Source organism: Pseudoliparis swirei, chromosome 19 (genome assembly GCF_029220125.1).
Source record: "Pseudoliparis swirei isolate HS2019 ecotype Mariana Trench chromosome 19, NWPU_hadal_v1, whole genome shotgun sequence".
NCBI lineage: Eukaryota > Metazoa > Chordata > Actinopteri > Perciformes > Liparidae > Pseudoliparis > Pseudoliparis swirei.
The window spans coordinates 12030079-12051053 of NC_079406.1; the positions used below are offsets into that span (position 1 = coordinate 12030079).

A 20975-nucleotide genomic window follows, 5' to 3' on the forward strand; every position below is an offset into this window, starting at 1 on the left:
GTGGCTAATAAGAGACAATCATTTACTGGGGGTTGACAGATTATCAGCCAGGACAATTATCGGATTCAACATTTATTTAAAATAATCAGAATCAGTTTTTTCTTTTCAAATCCTATTGTGGTTCAAATTAATACATTTTCAAATGTGCCACTCTAGCTCTGGTGAAGCCACCACTCTGCTGTAGTCACCACTATGGTCCCACACAAATGTGAGATATCGGACGTTACAATAACCATCACAATCCTCCATGCTGAAGTTGCAGAAATAACCAGTGTTTACAGTTTAAAAAACATGTAATGCCACTTCAAACAATTACTTAATACCTGGCATTGCCGGGTACCAGTTTCAGGTAAGCAGCAGGGCTGAGTCATGAAAAATATGTCAGCCTAAATGAATCAACTCCTCCAAGTCATATCAATACTCAAATTCCTCGAGACAGCGGCCGAGGAGGTAGGGTAGCAGCCATTTTTGACTCAAGCCGTTTAATAAAATCGTAAACCTAAATTAAACTACAACTCATTTGAAAGCCTTGATCTTAGTCTTCACATCCAACCTGGAAAACATTACAGCCAATTCTATTTGCCATGGTGTAGCCAGCTCCGTATTCTGAGTGTAGTACTTGACACAGTTATTATTGTACAGAAACCCACTCACTGCTTTAAACACACCCTCAACCTTGTTTTTGCATATGGCATTAATATGTACCGTATTTTTTGCACTATAGGGCGCACTTAAAAGCCTTTAATTTTCTCAAAAAACGACAGTGCGCCTTATAATCCAAAGCGCCGTATATATGGATTAATTCTGGTTTTGCTTACTGACCTCTAAGCGATTTTGTGTGGTACAAGGCGCTCACGGCGCTAAGTTAAAATGGTTTAGTACGACTTTGGTAAACTACAAAGCCGCACCGCTTGCAGCATTACGGCTACCGTAGCCAGGAGCGTCGCGGAGTAATACAGTCTCTATTCGACTGAAGGCAACAGCGTTAGCACGGGACATGAATATCAATGACTTTCGAGGCGGTCCTTCTTGGTGCTTTCGTTTTATGAAAAGACGTAATCTCTCTATCCGCACACGAACTACCGTCTCGCAGCAACTGCCAAAAGATTACGAAGAAAAGTTGTTTTTTTCCGCTTAATGCGCCTTATAGTCCGGTGCGCTTTATATATGAAAAAAGATCGAAAATAGACCATTCATTGACAGTGCGCCTTATAATCTAGTGCGCCCTATAGTGCAAAAAATACGGTAATAGTCTTTCCACAGAACTCTCTTGTCAGACTATTACCTAATAACTTTTGAGTTCAGTCAAAAGTTTCTACACCAGATGTCTGACAGTGATGTATTTAAGTTTAAAGAAGCGATTCCTTCTGCATTTAATACCACGTCTCAATTTAACCGAGGACTTCTGTGCTAACTTGAGTCCGTCCCAGATTGATTATCTTGTGGATACTACTACAGGCTTACATTAGACTTGATAGTCCCTTTAAAAAGACGATAATAAAAAAAGGACTTTTGCTCTCTGGTATAATACTCAGACCCACAAATTAAAGAGAAAGAAAGAAATGTACACTTTTATTGATCCCCGTGGGGAAATTCTTCTCTGCATTTGACCCTTCCTTAGTTATTAAGGAGCAGTGGGCTGCAGTGAAGCGCCTGGGGAGAACTGGGAGTTCAGTGTCTTGTTAAAGGACACTTCGACATGCAACTATGGGGAGAGCGGGGATTGAACCGGGTACATTGTGGTTACGGGACGACATCATCCCCATGAGCTACAGCCGACCCCAAAAAACTAAGTAAACGTCACAAAAGCTTGAACGCATATGGCAGTCCACCAATGTACAAGATTCTCGGTTGGTTTGGCGAGAGTCTTAAAACATAAGCAAGCCCTCCGTAATGCCAGAGCAGCCTATTACTCACCAATAGAGAAAAATAAGAACAACCCCAGGTTTCTCTTGAGCACTGTGCCAGATCTGTGGAGCAGTCTATTCCTATAGATTCAGTAGTAATGACTTCATGACCTTTGTCAATGATGAGATTCTAACTATTCGAGGCAAGATTGATGATCTCCTGCCCTCAACCATTACTGATCTATCACCAAATAGAGTAGCATTAGACACAGCTGTACTTGATATATTTAGATGGTGTATCTCCTATTGACCATAAGCAATTAACTTCAACATCTAAACCTTCCATCTCTCTCTTCGACCCCATCCCGATGAGGCTACCTAAAGACGTTTTACCATTAATTAGCACCTCTTTACTAGACATGATCAATCTGTCTTTCCCAACAGGTCATACAATTCAATTTAGTTTATTTTGTATAGCCCAATATCACAAATTAGCCTCAGAGGGCTTTACAATCTGTACGCATACGACATCCATGTCCCAGGAACTCAATGTCATGTATTTCCAAGTAGCTGTAATTAAGAAGCCCACTCTAAAGATCGATCTCTAACCTTTCCTTCCTCTCCAAGATCCTTGAGAATGTCAGAAATCAGTTATTCGACTTTCTACATATAGTTTATTTGAGGACTGTCAAGATTTAGAAAACACCACAGGTGAAAATTACTAATGGCCTTCTAATAGCATCAAATAAAGGACTCATCTCTGTTCTTGTCTTGTTGGACCTTAGTGCTGCGTTCGACACCATTGACTATGACATCCTATTTGAGAGATTAAATAAGTCGATTGGCCTTTCAGGCAACAAACTAAGTTGGTTTGAATCCTATTTATCAGATTGATCTCAGTTTGTATTTGTAAACGATGACCACCAACATTAGTGATGGAGTTCCACAAGGTTCTGTGCTTGGACCAATTTTATTTACTTCTAATGCTTCCTTGAGGCAATATGATCAGAAAACACTCCAGAAACGTTTATTGTTATGCAGATGATACTCAACTATATCCATCGATCAAGCCAAACGAAACCAACCGGTTTGCTAAACTTCAAGCCGGTCTTGGAGACTTTCAAAAACTTTGATGACCCGCAACTTCCTGATGTTAAACTTCACAAAACTGAAGTTATTGTACCACTAGAGAGCGTATTAAATGTGGGGCTACTTGTGGTTCCTAGAGACATACAAAGTAGGATGGATGGGAGCCAGAGCCTTCAGTTATCAAGCTCCTGTTCTGCGGAACCAGCTTTCACTTTCAGTCTGGGGGGGGGCAGACAGTCGGCACATTTCAGACTTTCCTCTTTGATAGCACTTATAGCTTATGGCTGAGGTTTGCCCTGATCCATAGATATGCTCCTATAGTCCTAGACAGTTGGGGGACATCCTCCGATAGGCTGAGCTCCTCTATCCTGTTGTCAGAATTCATACCCCCTTAATGCACATCACTAACTCTACTTCTTCCCCAGTGTCTTTGTGCTTTCTTGCCCGACGGGTTTCCATGGATCGTGGTTGTGTCTGGAGCCGGTCCTGCTTCCTGCCAAGGCCCTGCTGACACCCACCTTTCTCCATCTCTTATGACTTCATTCACTACGATTGCACATTATTAACTTTACTCTTTTTTCAGAGTTTGTGCTTTCTATCCCCACAGGTTTCCATAGATCGTTGTTATATCTGGATCTTGGTCCTGCTATCATTATCATACCCACGACTTATATGAATCATTTATCTTATATGCATTGAATGTGTTGCAACTGTTATGTTGTTCATTCTGTACATATAATCCTCCTCTGTTGCACTCCCAAAGGTTTCTTTCTTTTCTCCCGGTTTCTTTATCCTGAACCGATGTGAGGTTCCGGGACAGGATGTTGTATGTTAGTTGAATAAATACATTTAATTACCAATTTTTGTTAATTTGCACTTTAACATAAAACTAGCTAGTCTATATTTTCCGCATTATTTAGTCTTACCACGTCAGAGCACGCCTAAAGGCAATGAATATCAAAGGCTGGAATTTATTAACTAACATTTTTTAACAAAGCTGGATGAGACCAAATCTAAGCTTGAAAAAAATAAAATAATCGATTTAAATCATCAGATGGCCAGAAACTCAATAATTTCTAATCGCGCTGTGTGCTCAATGGGGAAGTTAATATGGAGGTGGCCTTAGCTCTATCAGTATGTTTTATAATTTTAAGCTTGTAAAACGTTGGAGAAGTCTACTTCCAAAGATACAGCTGCAACAACATAATTGCTCGCATGACCACAAGAATTGAAGCCAGCATACAGTATTTCTTAAGTTTTTAAACTATCCTTTCCATTATTCAGATGCGCCATAATATATAAATAGTGGCTGCCGCAGACATGGGGTATTATGAACTATTGGTTGGAGCAGCGGGGCAGAGCGGGGAACCCCAGCTCTGAGACTTGTCACAATTTGGGGCCGGCTTTAGCTCAGTGGGGTAAGAGGGCCGTCCTGCAACCGCAGGGTTGTGGGTTCGATCCCCGCTCTCCCCATTAGTTGCAAGTCGAAGTGTCCTTGAGCAAGGCACTGAACCCCCAGTTGCTTCCCGGGCGCTTCACCGCAGCCCACTGCTCCTTAATAACTAAGGATGGGTTAAATGCAGAGAACTAATTTCCCCTTAGGGATTAATAAAAGTGTATATTCTTATTCTTAAAAATTAGCAGTAGGGACCGAAGAATTTGGGGCGCAATGTCGTGGGGGAAGGAGAGGGAGGAGTGCAAGGCAGGAGAGGGGCATGTGGAGCTCATTACTTACCTCCAGCTGCTGGTTGGTCATGGAGGCCAAAGCTGCCATGTTGAAGGAGAAGTAGTTGGAGTTGTTCGTGTCCATCTGGGGGTATGCTGTCTGGTAGTTGTCCCTCATGAACACACCCTTAGAGATGAAAGACAGACGGAGGAATCCAGGAGAAGAGCAGGATTAGTACATTTTAATTGGGCAGGTGTTAAGAACCACCAAGGAAGGAAATGATGGGAGAGAATGGATGCCACCACCGTGTTTGACTCAAAAAGACAGTTCACTTCACCCGTAAGTAAACATTCCCAGTAAAGGCCAGCAGGATGCCGATGTTTGTGTGTAATTGAGCCTCTGCTGCAGATGTTTTTCCTGTGCCCTGTAATCTGGCCATTTGGTATGTAGGTGTGCGTTGGATCTTTGGACCCGGTCAGATAGACCGGTGTGCAAGACTAAACAGTACAAAACAACCCCAAATGCATAATCCAACAAGACGCACACACTCACTCCCTTTTGGGTTTGCTATTAATAAGCAGCCACTCTTGGACCTCAGCTGTGTTTTCAGATGATCTGCAGACTTCATACATCAGACACAAAATCTAGACTAGACTCAATTTCCAAAAACAAAAATGACATGAGCCTCTCTAAGCTCTGGAGCGAGCTGAAGTCATCCGAGTGAGGATGAGGGCTCCCGGGTTCAGTTTAGTTTTGGGCACCTGATCATGTTCTCACAGTTTATCCCATTTCCTGAGTTGCAAATCTGATATTCATACACAGCTTTGCCTGGCCACTGTTGACCAACCCTTAAATTGTGAAGACATTAGCAGAAGCCGGCTTACTTTCCAGTTGTTTCTCATACAAGTATACACCGTGATACTAAACAGTCGCTCATGGATGAAAGTGGCTTCTTGTGCATCTTTAGAAAATATATAGATTGCAGTGATGCAAACGCACTTGAAATTCTCCTATTACACCTCAGCACCACGGTTTTTTTCATGGTGACTGGGAACCCTCTGTTCTCTTGAAAAGCAGAGTAGCTGAGGAAAAAGCTGCTTAAGGCACACAGAGAGCTGAGGAGGGAGAGTGTTTTGGAAAAATAATCATTAGGGTGAATTAGGATCTAGGATTACACAGAGGGGGAGAGGAGTCCTGCTCCTGGTCTTACATCAAGCCCCCTCACACCAATATACACTTCTCTAAATATACCTCACTAATTGCCGATAGATTTGTCCAACAAGAAAGCAGAGGGAGGAGAAGGGGACAATGGACTAGATGGAAGAAGAAAGGTATAGAAAAGTCTCAAATCCTCGGTGGACTTGCATACTTACAGTAGAATGGCCAACCTCTCAAGAATTTGTATAGCAGATCAAAAATGACAATCGTAGTAGTAGAGGCCCTGCCATCTGCTTACTCCACGTGATGAAAGGATTGTACAGATCCAAGACTAACACACACATCTTGACACATAACAGAGGGGCCTCGCTTAGCTCACCTTACACTTTGATGTCAATGATTTGGAGAATGATGGACACATGGGCTAAGTGCTGCATGTGTGTGCCTTTGATTTTGGAACTGGTGGTTATGTCTGGCTGTAGACTGCATGTCAGTCTGTTTTTTCTCCTTGCCTACCTTTTTCTCTGCTTCATACTCTGTCCAGGCAGCCTTGCGATCCTCCTCGCTCAGGGCTTCCTCCTCCTTGTGGTCTAGCAGGGAGTCGTGTTCATGGTAACACACAATCTGGTCCTTATTATTCTGCAGCATCTCGGCCAGGAAGGGATCCTATAGCAGGAAGGATGACAAAAAGATAGAAAGGGTCACCATGTGTATAAAGCATAATGTACGCAAGAAATCGACGTAGTCATCACTACGTTACCCAATCGTTTGTCGACTCCTGTTTTGAAGCCTCAAGTTTGGCAATTTCGTAGTCGCCATCTTGAATTACGGGCGCTGCCTTCTTCTTTTTATGCAACTGATTAATGTAATTACCATATTTAGAATGCGGAGGGGTGACATATCGACGCTGTATGGTGAGGGAAACATTTTTATTCTTGGATGCAGTGCAATTCTCTTGAAAGATTACGAATCGATGCAGAAAACTCAAAAATGTCAAACTAAATAATCAACGTTGCGTTCACCTGTAACCATTCTGACGTCGGGCTGTACATTCTTAACCACTGCCCCTGAACGCAACAGTACAAGAGCTGAATGCTTATTTGTTTGATGGGAAGTCTATATTATTTATTTGTGAATAAGAGCAGCTTTTTATGTCAAATAACTTAGAAAATGTGTTTTTGCTACGATGCTGCTGGTACAGGCCCAATTGCATTTATTTTCTTTGCAATGATCGAATAAGTAACCCCCCAGTTAACACAGCTCTTCTATTCATTACTAATATTAAACTAATAAAATATCATGAAAGTAAATTCATCTGCCATTTTAATTATGAATCATTACAAATATGCAGTCTTTTAAATAGCAGATAGTCAGAGAAATGAATGAATTATGTATAAAAAAGTGTTGCTGCATCAAGATAAATATCATAATCGCAATGTAGCCCTCTAAATTAAATTGTTAGGTGTCTTTCGATTGCCGCCCCTGGTATAAGGTTCTGGTAGTAGCAACAGGTCAATCACAATGAGCTAGCCCTAAAGTCCTCATAGGCAGGACGGGGAGGGATGCTCTTAAGGAGCTGAAGAAGGCCACAGTTGGCATCCGAGTAATGGAGATTACTGTATATTTTGCAATTTAAGGACAGGTTCTCCCCACTTACTTTCATTGAAAGAGCATTAGGAAGCGGTTTTTAAATGACCAGTATGAATGTTAGCGTAAGAAAAACCTGGTTAAATGACAACATTTCATGCATTGTTAAAACCACTTTGGGTAAAACAGTGCACAACAATGGCACTTTTTACATGGGACAAATACCACAAAGAACAACCATCACATCATTGTACATAGAAAAGCGCAAAAAAAACAAAAACATTTTGAAATTCGGAAACTGATCAGCTCCCTACACATTCCATTCACAGCCTTCCATTCCTCCAAAGCAAGGGCCAGTGCAAGTTATCCATCTACTGTGTGCCAACATTTTACTGCCCCAGATATTCTGCATCATAACAACCAGACTCAACCAATCCCCACCTGAGATGCTCACACATTTATGTGGAAAACAGATTTTAGCTTAATACATAGGTGGATTGAAACCCAACTTCTAGATGTGTGGCGCAATATTTCCTCTCAAGATTTTAAATTCATTTTTTAAATTAAATTTATATAAAAAAAGATCATTAAAAATAGAAAATTAGGAAAATGACATGCAACAAAAGATCCCCAAATCAAACTAAGGATGTTGCAATCAGTGTATACATAACTGGACCACCAAGACATACCTGAATGGTCTCTTTAGTGTAACGAGCACTAGCATTTAAATTAAAAACGGTCTGCTTGAACCACTGATACTAGACATTGCTTTGAGGCGCAAGATTTAAACTGGGTCTATTCTGCAAATAGCAGTTTCATGTTCATATTGGAAAAATTAGGCACCAGTCAACATGCGTACATCTGCATTGTCACTGTGGCAAACAATACAAATAGGTCAACAAGACCCGAATACACAAATCCAACCTCAGCTTATTTCTAATGTTTAAACCAAAGCAATGTCTAGTATCAGTGGTTCAAACAGTTTCTTTTGAAGAAAACAATAAATCCTGACTTCCCTGTAAGGAGGATTAGAAGGACCTGAAAAATCGACCACATAAAACTAAATAATCAAATGAAGTTTTTTAGGGCTCTGGTTTCCATGACTAATGTTATTGAAAAACAATAACAGAGTAAAATTAAGAGCTAGACCAGGCTCTGCTCACAATAACATGGTTTAAATTTCTCTCTGCAGCACGTTTGCTTTTCTTTGTCTTGACTTAGATTAAGCTAAAACTTTGCAATCGGGAAACAACGTCATACAGAAGTTGCATCATGACCCTCCACACGGGCCAATTCACAGAGGGCTTGTCCTTCTCTTCATCGCACTTTGAAAATTAGTGTGAAGTTGTTAACTAAATTAATCATAGATGTCTCTGGTATTAAGGAAGAAAAAAAAAAGAAAAAAAAATCGAAGCAGTGATTGCAGACCTCTATTGAATTAACTGAAAATAAACACCAGGCGGAGCGAAACTGGATCCCTAGAATTGGGGAGGGGGGGGGGGGGGCTTATCTGCACAAAATATATAACTTATAACTACAGTGTGACATAAGGTAGCTAAATCAAGGAGGAGCAGACAGGGCCACAGAGCTTCCCACCTACCAACCTCCAACACTTGAGCCCTGAAACCGATTATGCTCCTCATCGACACATGTTTACATTTCCCTGCCATCACACTCAATCAGGACAAAACCAGGCCACCCCTGAACAACCAGACATTTTGGAGAAGCATGGATGAAATTAAACTGCTGTTTTGCTCTCCAACTAGGGTATAAAAATCACACAAGAGCCTGTTGGCATCAATCGTGTTCTTTTCTGCCAGCATAGGTGAGAACAAGGTCAAACAAAAGCCACCGTAGATGCCAGCACAGGAAACGGCATGCATCGTTAGGATCACATCGGGTGACAAAACTAACTCAGGTGATAATAACGATTGTGCGGTGGCGACCCATAGGTTAAACTGTGAAGGAATAGTTGTCAGTTCTCCAAAAAAGATAACATATCTATACATTTTCACCTTTCGGCTTTGCCACCGGCCAGTTATCTGGTCTGAAGGAGGAGGCTTGGCAGGTACTTTTGACCGACATAAAAACAAATTCTGCATCACGGAATTTTACATTTCCATTGATAAACAATCACTGCAATATTTTGTACAGCTTACAGTTGATTCCCAATTAAATAGATTGAGCTGTATTATTATATTAATCGGTTACAACTACAGAAAGAGCTGGCAGCTTGTTGCTGCTATAAACAGATAATGTAATATTGTGGAAGACATCCCAGTTGCATAACTCATCTGAAAAAGCCATAGCCGAGGTCAGACTTGCTAAAGACCTGGGGGAAAACATGTTGTCGTAAATGCTGTAGTTTACTGTTAACTACTAAAGTGTAAACAATGTATGGAATGAAAGCTGCAATCTGTTGAGCCTGTAGAAAGTATGTATAGGTTTTATTCAAATGAATGAAAGAGGAACACTTTTGACTGTCAACCTGGTAACGGGTCAGTGGCGCTGCAGGTCAATTGACAGGACAGATGCTCCCATTGGAACAGTGCATTTTGGGATATCTCAGTAATTCCCACCAGCAATGGCTCTGGGGTGGACTGGTCCCTCTCCATTCCCAGTGCGCTAAATGTGTCCCGAGCCAGCACTAATGATTGTAGGTAAACTGACTCGGGCTATTGTCATCCTTATGGAGCTGCATGGTGAAGCCTATCCCTTTACTCCAAGGGAGGAGAGCAAGTCAAAGACGCCGAGTTGGCAGATGCTGACAGAAAGCGGTTATTACCCCACTCATCTGGACTCTGCTATACTTACCCCTCTAACAAAATTTTAAAAAATACGGTGCAGCCCGAGTATTTCTGGGGGGATATATTTGTGAAAGAATTTCGGTATTTGACATCACGGTGCGTGTGGTCGTTTGAATTTAATAATGGAGGATAAGCTCTAGATTTGCAGTTTATACAAAGAATTCCCAGTAGCTTCAGTCTCACCGATGGCTGATAATCTGCTGTCTTGCTGTCGTGAAATGAAATGCCTTTTATTCAACAAAGGCTGTCTGCAAATGTGCTATTAATGTAAAACAAGCTCTAAGTTACAATACTTGGCTTCAGCTGATTGCTAAAAAATAGAGCAGAGAATAAAAACGACTTATTAGTATACTAATCACACAAGGCTTGTACCATGACATTTACCACAGTATGAAATCCTTTACATTGAGAGAACAATGTATTCCCATCATTAGCCAATTATATACATTATAAAAATGGCTAAACTGACAGCAGTCCATAAATGAGGTACAGCCGTTTTCAAACTCTGCAGCTCTCGCATCAAAAATATAAAAAATTGGGAGTTGACAAAAGTGGAGCTCATGCAGACATTACAACTTGGCACCCGCAACGACGTGTACTCTACCAATAGACTTAGTTGATGCTCAACTGTAAAAAGGTCAGGATTTTTGGCCTCATCAGATATTTTATCACAACATTTTCATTTGTAATACCACAAGCATAGCATGTCAAAACTCTCTGCCCCAGCAGCACACAAATGATACACATACTCTACTGGCCTGCTCTTAACAGTTTCTCAGTTGAAAACACACTGAACTACAGGCTGCTATCAGGAGGCCCCCCCTAACCTAAGGACCCTGTGGTCTTTACACCCTGCAGGACCTGCACACAAGTCACTGGGTTCATCTAGCCGTCAGTCAATTAACAAAGAAACAAAATCATGCATGTCACAAAGGGCTAAACAAAGACAATAAACATAGCACATTCCTATAAAAACAAGCTTCAGCTAGCAGCAGTAGGGGGTGTATTTCTACAAGAGCTCGGACCAGCCAGATGGAGCTGGACGGGCAAGTCAGGAGGGATTCACAAAGAGGCCATTAGAACATAATGATGGGACTTTACTGGGGAGCAAAAAGAGAAAAAGAAAAAATGTAAATCGTTTTCTGAATAAATCTTAAGTGAGGAGCAGGCCGTGCACTAGTTGTGATCACAAAGTGTGTGAGTGGAGAGGTGGCGAGGTGTTGCATAATTCAAATTCGATATGAAGTGCTGTTCCCCATTGACTGGGCAGGCTTAGAGTTGCCAGGTTTAGCCGTTTCTCATGAGAAGTACTACAAACTAAAGGACTGAGATGCTTGAAATAAAGTGGTTCATAAAATGGGATTATTTGAAGGCGGGGTGAAAAGCCTGCTGTCAGAGAGGGGGAGATTTAATATTGCTTATATGTGGGGATAACACCATAGTTTCAGTCAGTCTTCTGGAGGGTATTCACAGAATTGCACATATGTAAAAGTTAAGTGAAAGAAATAGTTATGTCAAATGAAATCTGAGAGAAGTTCAAACCCTGGCTACTTTCTCACTCCCGCAAAACTGGCCAATTATTGTGCAAATAGGGTGTGAATGTCAGATCGTAGGTTTGAGAGGATACAGAAATCAGTCCGGAAAGGATCCCATATCTGAATGACAGAGCGGTGTGGGGATTTCAGAAGCCGTGCGATCATCAGACACAATTGTGAAGCAGTATCCTGCCGCCTTCATACCCAGATAAATGTAGGCATCTTTGTATGGCTCCAGCTCTACAACATTGTCTAAGAACAAACATTTTCTATTTTCTGTGCATTTCCTTGCTCATTTTATCAGCTGGTGATGCGTTTCACTTTTTTCTGCTCACTGAAAAATAACACCCTAGCTGGGCTGTTTTTGGGACTATTTTGGGACTGAAGCTACACTCTGGTACAGTGCATCGAATGGTGACATTTATGTTTTAACTGTACATGGTCCCTTTTAAATAAAGATAATAATAATAATAAATAAAATCAGCAACAAACAACTACCACTTCACATTATTATAGCTCAACAATATACAGATAGAAATTAAACGTATACAAGCCAGAGACAACAATTTTTCTACGGGCAGTTGTCCCAGACCAGCAAGCAGGAAATACAGGCCATGGCAAGCCGAGAGTGGGTACACCCGAAAAACTAAATTTATAAAACTTTCAGCACATAATAACCCCTAGATCCACTGAACATCAATGACTGGTGAAAAAAAAGCTTAAGAGTATTCAAGGGGGGATTTTCTTTTCAGGTCAAAGTGACTTCCTACCCTAACGAGAGAAGCATGTGTGGCTTATTGCGGCAGTCTGCTCCCGTCTATACCGTGGTTTGAGTGCAGCCTCCCCACAGCCACTCAGTGTACCTGACAGAGCCTAATGACCACTGCAGCCATCACCTGCTGAGAGCACATACACTGAAGGTACACCCACAGCCTGCCAGCTTGACTGACAAAATAGCAGAAGACCGCAAGATTTGCAAAGAATGTTGCAGAGTTGTTTCAAAATTGGCCCAAAACTTTACTCATCATTTTACAAGTGATCGCATGGTGGATGGAAGGGACAAGTGTGATTAACAAGAAACTGGTACGGAGGGCTCAGGACTGGTGGGGAGTCAAAAGTCTCATGTCTGGGCTGCAAGGGCCTTCTTTGTCATTAGAAGGAAGTGCTTCGCTTCCTTTGTCTCCAATTAGTATCTCTGAAGAGCGCAGAGACATCTTTAAGAGAGGGGTTTAAATAATGACCCTTCATCATGCAGGCTAGGCCAAAGGGGGAGAAAAGGAAAAAGAAGAACTTTACAGAGTTTGCTTTGAACATTCTGAGAGATACAGATGGCCGGGAAAAACACAGGGTGGTGTAATGGTGGACGAGGGAGTGAGAACATCAGTAAAGACTGTGGGTAGGAAAGTGGAGAGATGCACAGAAAGACCCATGGCTGGATATTGGCAGACTAAAGGAGGACTGAACAGAAGGTAGGTAGGAATTATAGAGAATCAGATTTCCTTTTCTTTACACAAGCAATATATCCCCAATTAGGGACCAATAATAAGCGCTTCTTATGACCAAAAATCCCAAACTGCCTCTGTGGCCTGTGTGACCCGAGCTTTAAAGTAATATGCCCCGACGTGCTGAGAAAAAAAAGAGTTTTGAAGAATAAGTACAAAACTCCTCTGCTGTGGCTCCAATCACTCTTGAGTGTAGAGCGTTGTTGGCTGAAAGTGATGGCGGGTGTCTGACTCATCTTCACATCATTCCAGACGGCAAATTCCTTCCGTAATACTACAGTCCTGCTGGCCAAAACAGGTCAGCTTGTAAAAGAACTTGTCAGCCTCTCCGTCTTTAATACTGTGTCACATAAATGTCACTGGCCTCATTAAAAGATCATACACATCTAAAAGGCTGTGGCTCAATGAACACATCTTTCCTCTTGAAGTCTCACACTGTGCTCCACTGCACAGCAAGTAGGCTACTCCTGGTTTAAAGGAAAATGGAAGGTGAGAGCAATGATATCTGCTGCCGGCTGAGTGGTTTCATGCAGCGCTCATACCCGTTAATGCCTAAGAAGGGAATAGCGGTAAAGATCTTTTGACAGTATAAATGCAAAACAGATTTTCCATAAAGGTGCACCGAAAGGCCTCTCGACTGTCCATTAAAAGAGCAAGCAAGTTTGATAGTTTCTTTTATCCTTTCTGTTTACAGATTTCTGCAGTTACCCGGGTCAAACCAAAACAAAGAGTCAAAACCACATGAGATGATCTGAATAAGGCCAGGGAATGAATAAAAAGGAAGAAGTGGGAAAGGATGAGAGTAATTCAAAGATCAACAAAGAAGTCAAATACAGCAGGGAATTAATGAAAAAAAGAGGAGTGCAAGTTCATAACGGGGCAGAAGCAGTGTTGCAATGAGAAGACTATTTAGTAAATAGCAGTAAACACACAAATCAGTGCAGCTGTGCAGGGTTGGATGGCCCATGTAAGGGCTGTGTGTTCTTATTAAACCCCAGGGGGCCCAAATAGTGACACAGCACCTGCATTAAGCAGAGGAAAGGTGAGCACTGGATTGTGAAAGGATTAGGGCTGTCAGCGTTAATCTATGCGATTAATTTGGCCGTGATTCACACACTAAAATATTTTAACGCAACTTTGTTTACTTCCGGTGTGCGTTGAAGTTTTTGCACTCCTGTGATTGTCAAACCGCGGCAGTCCGCCTCCTTCCTCCCATCTACTCCTCGATATTCACAGAGAAGCAGAGGGCGACATGTCGGTGCCGTGGGGCGGAAGGTGCAGGGGACTTTTTGTTGTTGCTCCGCTCGATGCGCGCGCAGACACGCCGGCATGGAGCTCTGCGGCACGCGAGACGGCGAGCGGAGAAGAGTGACCGACACGTGGAGACAGAATGACATGCTGCTGTAGAGACGACCAACAACAGACATTTAGTTTAATACAAGAACAAAGACGTCTTTAAGGAAAGAACCGTACATTACTTCTGCTGTAATCTGGCGCTGTAGAGAACATTACAGGGGGGCGGGGCCTCACCCTGATAGAATGATGGGGGAAACACTGGGATGTGTCATATGCAAAAGCCTTTAAAAGGTGAATTTACATGTTTTTGTAAAATCGAGAAAATGCCCCCAGACTCCAGAGGGTTAACGTGACACATTTGTCAGTTTACCAAGGCCACTGGGTCTGCTGCTGTTCAGTGTTAAAGATGACAGGACCAATGGGGTCTCTAATGCACCTTTTCTTACTAATCTGATGTTTCACTGAAGAAACAATTTATCATCCACGATATTAAATACCTCGCTGGCACATTATAGGTAGGAGCCTCTTTGAAACACAGCTCTGTGTGAAGTTTTGTCTTTAAAAAAAGAATACAATTAAACAAGTGTCTAAAATACACGCTGTCTGAAGGGATTACTCGTTCATTTAGAAGATTTAGTCTTTAGAAGAAAAAAAAACTTTTAATCGCGATTAATGAATTTCAAAATGTGCGATTAATTAGTTAATTTTTTTTAATCGATTGACAGCCCTAGAAAGGATACAATAGAAATATCCTGGAAAGGTCAAGTTGGATACAAGCTGGCATTGCGTTCATCCCTGAAGTGCTAAACTTCAAAAAGGAAAAACATACTATTTGGTGCAAGTAAGGAAAAACAAGCTTGGTATTTAAACTGGCAGTCTGTGCCATGTTTGTTGAAAGGAGAAGAAAAGAGACTATTTTACTACTGTTAATAAGTTTCAGTCTGCTCTTTGGTCCAACATAGAAGCGCATTTGAACAATCCAAGTGCATACATGGCATATATACGTGTACATGTTTACCTTGGGGAGCACGGGTGTAGCTTTCTTGCTCTTCTTTGTTGTAGGATCATCCAGCATTTCCGGCTCAAAGGTGTAGAGCTCTGCCAGCTCGACACCTGTAAAGTGCCTCTCAATCTGCTGCTGGTCCACCACACGGAATGCCAGAGACTGTTTGGTTACCTGCCGGTCATAGATCTTTGCCTCCATTGTACCCTGGAAGAAGAGGATGCGATGAGAAGACAGGAAAGAATAAATAATTACAGCTTTACATTTTTTAAGAAAATACCAAAACAGTTTGAGAAGCTCACCTGAGCCAGGAACCTGTACACAAAAACAGTCCTAATCTGGCCAAAACGGTAGACCCGGAAGATACTCTGGACGTCGTAGGAGGGGTTCCAGGAGGCGTCAAAGATGATTACCCTGTTGGCTGCCACCAGGTTGATACCAAGAGAGCCAGCTCGCGTTGAAATTAGGAACAAACGACCTCTGTGAAAAAGAAAGTTTAGAGTTAGTGCATTTAATTTAAAAATCACTGAAATTTCAGTCGTTTGGGAATTTGGTCTTATTGGGTGCGTCGTTTAAAATGAAAATAGAATACCTTATGTTACTGGTGTCATTAAACTCTTCAGCCCACTTCTTTCTGGTGGTTGCGTTTGTGGAGCCATCCAGACGATAGTAGTCAATATTCCTGAACCACTTGCCTTCACCTTCAAAGACATATTACAGTTAAGAAATCTGATATGACTTTTTAACATCTACACTCTACAAAACCACACTTCACCATCAACGTGGCCTTTTCCTTTTCAAAAAGATGTTGGGGTATTAGCAGACAGCAGATAGAGGGTTGTGTTGGTTAGAGGCCAGCCATGTTTAGCTTTCAAGATGGTCAACCCCCCCCTACCAGCCTTCATAATCAACATTTCAGTATGTTTCCAATTACCACACTGTGATCTTTTCATTACAAATTACAAACCCTTGAGCAAACATTTTTTTGTAGAATAAAAAGTCAAGGTCTAATCATTTTCAAAATGAAAGTAAAAACAGCTGCTGGAGTTTAATTAGGAACATGACCTTACACCAGCGGCGGTGTGTGCGTCTGTGTGTGTTTAACGGTAATAAGCACACCAGCGTGTATAAAAATACATGTTGCATGCGGTTTCTCTTACGAGTGTGAAACCTGCATCTCCATATGAAAATACTTTCTCTAAAGCAAATGTTAACAATTTTTGTATACCTCACACACAGTTGAGTCAGTTCAAAGACTTCAGGCTTAAAACCACAAAAGTGAACATTGAGACAACTGGGCTCCACAAACTCCATAAGTCAGTAGCTGGCTTATAATATAAAATATGTAGCTATGCTTTTAGCATATCATGAAATCAAAAGCAACCCTTCAAAATCATAATTTTAAAAGGGGAAGCTGATCATTGGCAACCATAAGATTTGATAGAGTATGGTTAACACATTGACAGGCATGTGAATAATGAGAACTTCTTGAATTAGAGGCCCCATCAGACAATCCCCAAGTAATTTACCTTTGTATGGAGAGACTATTTCATCATCATCTTTAGCTTTGGTAGCCAGCTCCAGGAAATCCTCGATCAGGTCCAGAGAGATGAGCGACTGACTGAACACCAGCCTGATGACGAAAGAGGACACAAGATGCACCAGTCACTTTACCAGACCTACAGGTCACTCTGATTAACAAACACATTCCAGTAACGCTGCAAACAAACTGTATAACATAAAAGTCCCAAAAATATCTGATTTAAGAGTAGACCACAGACACACTTACACTTTTTCGTCCACGTCCTCTGCCATGCGCAAGATCTCAAACAGGAGCATCAGCTTTCCAGAGTGCTCCAGGACCTCGCCGTCAGTATCACTGACAAACGTCTTGTGCCAGTCATGACCGGGATGACCTGGTGAGCTAGGGGCCTGAGCTGTTTGTGATGCACAGATTAGTTACAAGTTAAGTCTTCATGCAGTCAGTATAGTCTCACAACAAGATGTTTTTAGACATCAAGCCTACAATACAGAACATTACATGTTCCTCTGCTATGCTACAGCTGCAGTATGTGCAAATGTAACTCGGTGAAGTTCCTAACACTTGCCGTCTTCACTTTTGTGGACTTTCGGTGAACATATTTATGCATTATAAAATGACAAGTAATGACACACGGCAACTGTGACTATTAAAGCAGCACAAAGCCCGGTCAAATGTTTTCTTTTACCAGAGTGGTTTCTGTTTAGAACACATTCAATGGGCATCAAGTGCGTCATTAATGGAAGAGGACCAAAAATGCTTTACTGTTGACTGAATCCCCCTTAAACAGCCAGAGCCACATAAACTAAATACACATTAAAACATTACCGTTTTACGGAATATAAACTAGACACTGATGTCTGCATATTTCTGGCTGCATATGGTCTTTGTGTTTAAGTTTTTTGAGGCACATTCCTGTACAAGCAGTCCATATGTGTAACATACTTACGTTCTTCTACTAACTGGGGTCTGCTTCGACTTTCTCCATTTTTGCCCCGAGTGCAGGTGTTCCACTCCTTGATGACCTCCACTTCATCACTGTCTGAGTCATCAGAGCCTCTCTTTTTTCCCCTCCCAAGCTTCTTTTTCCTATTAGGATAGAGGAGCGGTAGAAGAGACGGGGTCAGTGGGAGTAACAGATGCAAAAGAAAAGGGCAGTTAAATGAGGGAATCAATATATTAATGTACAAAAGGGGAAATGGAAGTGAAATCTTATTTTACTTTTTGGCCTTCTCATCCTCAGAGGTCATACTCATGGACGATTCTTCCGTTTCTGAAGCGATGAACTCGTCCATACTGTCCTCGTCAAAGAAACCCTACAAGAGAGTCAGTGAGATATAGGTCAACCAAGCTTTCAAATTATGCATTAGGGATATTTTTTTTGCTGCAGTGGCAATAAGCGTGTCGTTCTACCCTGCTGCATGACCCGCCAGCACCGAGTTTCTATCGTTTTCCCACTGTGTCTGATTTGTTCTAATGTATTCCCATTTTCTGCATTAGTGTTGTGTGGTTTGGTCCCGTCTTCCCGAAACCTACCCTGTTTTCTTTACTGACGTAGTCCAGATGAAGGCACCAGGGATGGGTCCAGATTCTGCTGAGCACCTGGAAATCCTGGAAGAGTTTGGTCCCTCCGCGGCCCCGGCCCCCCTCCATAGCATTTCCAACACCTGCAGATAAGGGAAAGAGTGTGAGGTGGAAGACAGTTGCATGTAAGCATTATGAATTTAAGAGCGTGCCCTCAATCTATTTGAGCATCAAGTCATGTGTGGAAAATGTAACATCACAAAACATCCACACTGATGGCTGCCTAAACACCTAACTATGGACAAAATGGAGTAAAAATCTATATTTTACACATTCAAATCATAGTGAGTCAATATTTTGAACTACAACTAGATAGAACTCCAAACTGTCCAATATGATCTGTTGAATCAGCAGATTTCTCAATTTAACTGAGTGGCAGCTGCTGAAGTGTTCATGTTGTAACCACTGTGTGTGTTGGCCTGCGTTCACCCAGGGTGGTTTAAAAGATTATGGTAGATTTACATAAGCAGCAGCAAAAGGAGGGAACAATTGTGATTATTCCCCTGCTGTTGAGCGATTGGTGTTCTGGTTTCTAAAACCCCACTGTGGAGGTCCAGAGCCAGTCACAACGTTGGCACTTTGCCTTGTTGACAACCTGGCCTAATGAGTCACAGCACATACCACCAGCCCCCTCCCAAATCACTCCTCTTTCTAAATACCGGCTCTTCTGTTCTTTGTTTTTGCTTTTGGTGTAAAACCTCTGGCCCCTTCTCATTCTGAAACTCCTTTCTACCCCCACATTCCCAGAGCTCTTCATTAGGGAGACGTGGGAAACTGGGCTTAAACCCTGCCTGCGGCACTCTGCCAGCTGCGACACACACACACACACACACACGACCAGAAAGGCCTTCCATTTATCTAAAACTCTTCTAAGTAAAAGACAGCCAGTCAAGAGAATACTTTTAAGAGAAACAAGACTCCTGCAGATGGATTTAGCATTGTCTTGAACTACACATGTTTTCCAGTGGAATTTTCAATTTCATTTTGTTCTATTCTGAGACTGTTAAATTCCTGTCTGGGCAATCAGACATGACACTGTAAAGGCCCTGCTTCTCCCAACACCCAAAAAGATCAGAGTAGTTTGAACCAGGAAAGCAAAATGCACTTCTTTTCTCAACCCCTTTGTTTTTTCATCCTCGATTCCTTTCCTCACGTTCTCTTGTCGCATCTAAGTCCTACCTATGGGAGATGTGCGCAAAGGAGGCAAGTACTAGATGGCGGAGCAAAGAGGCTCACAAATAATGACAAGTTGAAAGGTCATTAAGGAATGCAGTTAGAACACTGCCTTAACAAAAGCACTGCATAAACTGAAGGGCAGAATAATAATCATTTATTTTATATAGCGCTTCTCTAGACACTCAGTCGCTTTACAGAGTCCAGTAGTCATACACACACACACAGTCATCCCGGTGGTGGTAAGCTACATCAGTAGCCACAGCTGCCCTGGGGCAGACTGACGGAAGCGTGGCAGCCAATCAGCGCCTACGGCCCCTCCCCTTTGAGATAATGCCAGCTGTGTCAAGACATTCAATTGCCGCAGGAGCACAATAATTCGACAAAGGATTGATTTTCCTCTCCTATGAGCAATCCTCCTCGAAAAGCATTTTAGGGAGTGTGACGTCTTTCAAAATGGAGATCGGAAATCAATTTTTAGCTCACAAGCCGTGCCAAAGAGAAAAAGAAATATCGGGAAATGAGAAAGGCCCTGTGATCCTGTTCATAAGAGTGTGGTTCTCACCTGTGAAGTGCTCCAGGTAGTACCGGTAGAGTTTACACTGAATCGGAGTCACTCTGACCGACAACACATACTCGTGTTTCGGTGGCAGGAACTTAGTCAGCGCAGAGTAATCTTTCCTCTGTGGGAAGCAGAAAAAATATCATTTTTAGGACAAAGAGGTCAATCAAAGTGAACAAGAGTCAATTCTTCTAGACACTTTTTTGGGTATTACCTGGACACAGCCGGCCAGCATCTCATAGAGGATGTGAGCCCTCTTCTTCATGATTCGGACATCTTGCAGGGTGGAGTCGGCACACTGACCGTTCTGAATGGGGTTAATGAAGCGATTCCTGAACTCCTTGACAGACCCAAGCAAGTTCTCCTTGATGAAGTTCACCATGCAGTGGTCTGGTAAAGAGACAACGATCACAAGTTTAAGCTACAACCCCACCACCATATGAAATGTTGGTCTAACATCTATATAACCAGGCAGTCTCACATTCAACAAGGTTATTTTGAAGAGGAGTTCCAGTCAGCACAATCCTCCTCCTCGTCCTGATAGAATTCATCGCTCTGGACACAGCAGACGCTTCGTTCTTCAAGATGTGACCTTCATCACAGATGACCATGTCTGGACCTTGAGG

General features: G+C 42.1%; 1 protein-coding gene across 2 annotated transcripts in view; it reads right to left on the reverse strand.

Annotated features, from left to right (window-relative positions):
• The window catches only part of atrx (ATRX chromatin remodeler), a 37643-nt gene that overhangs the window by 3728 nt on the left and 12940 nt on the right, over positions 1–20975 (reverse strand). For both annotated transcript variants that reach the window (XM_056438712.1, XM_056438711.1), the window contains exons 19-31: positions 20831–20968; positions 20564–20739; positions 20353–20470; positions 18567–18697; positions 18252–18346; positions 17980–18119; positions 17280–17427; positions 17020–17123; positions 16083–16191; positions 15793–15970; positions 15506–15697; positions 6277–6426; positions 4672–4788 (exon numbers count right to left, since the gene is read on the reverse strand). In XM_056438712.1, coding sequence (XP_056294687.1) covers positions 4672–4788; positions 6277–6426; positions 15506–15697; positions 15793–15970; positions 16083–16191; positions 17020–17123; positions 17280–17427; positions 17980–18119; positions 18252–18346; positions 18567–18697; positions 20353–20470; positions 20564–20739; positions 20831–20968 — 1796 coding nt within the window. The remainder of the gene's footprint in view (positions 1–4671; positions 4789–6276; positions 6427–15505; positions 15698–15792; positions 15971–16082; positions 16192–17019; positions 17124–17279; positions 17428–17979; positions 18120–18251; positions 18347–18566; positions 18698–20352; positions 20471–20563; positions 20740–20830; positions 20969–20975) is intronic.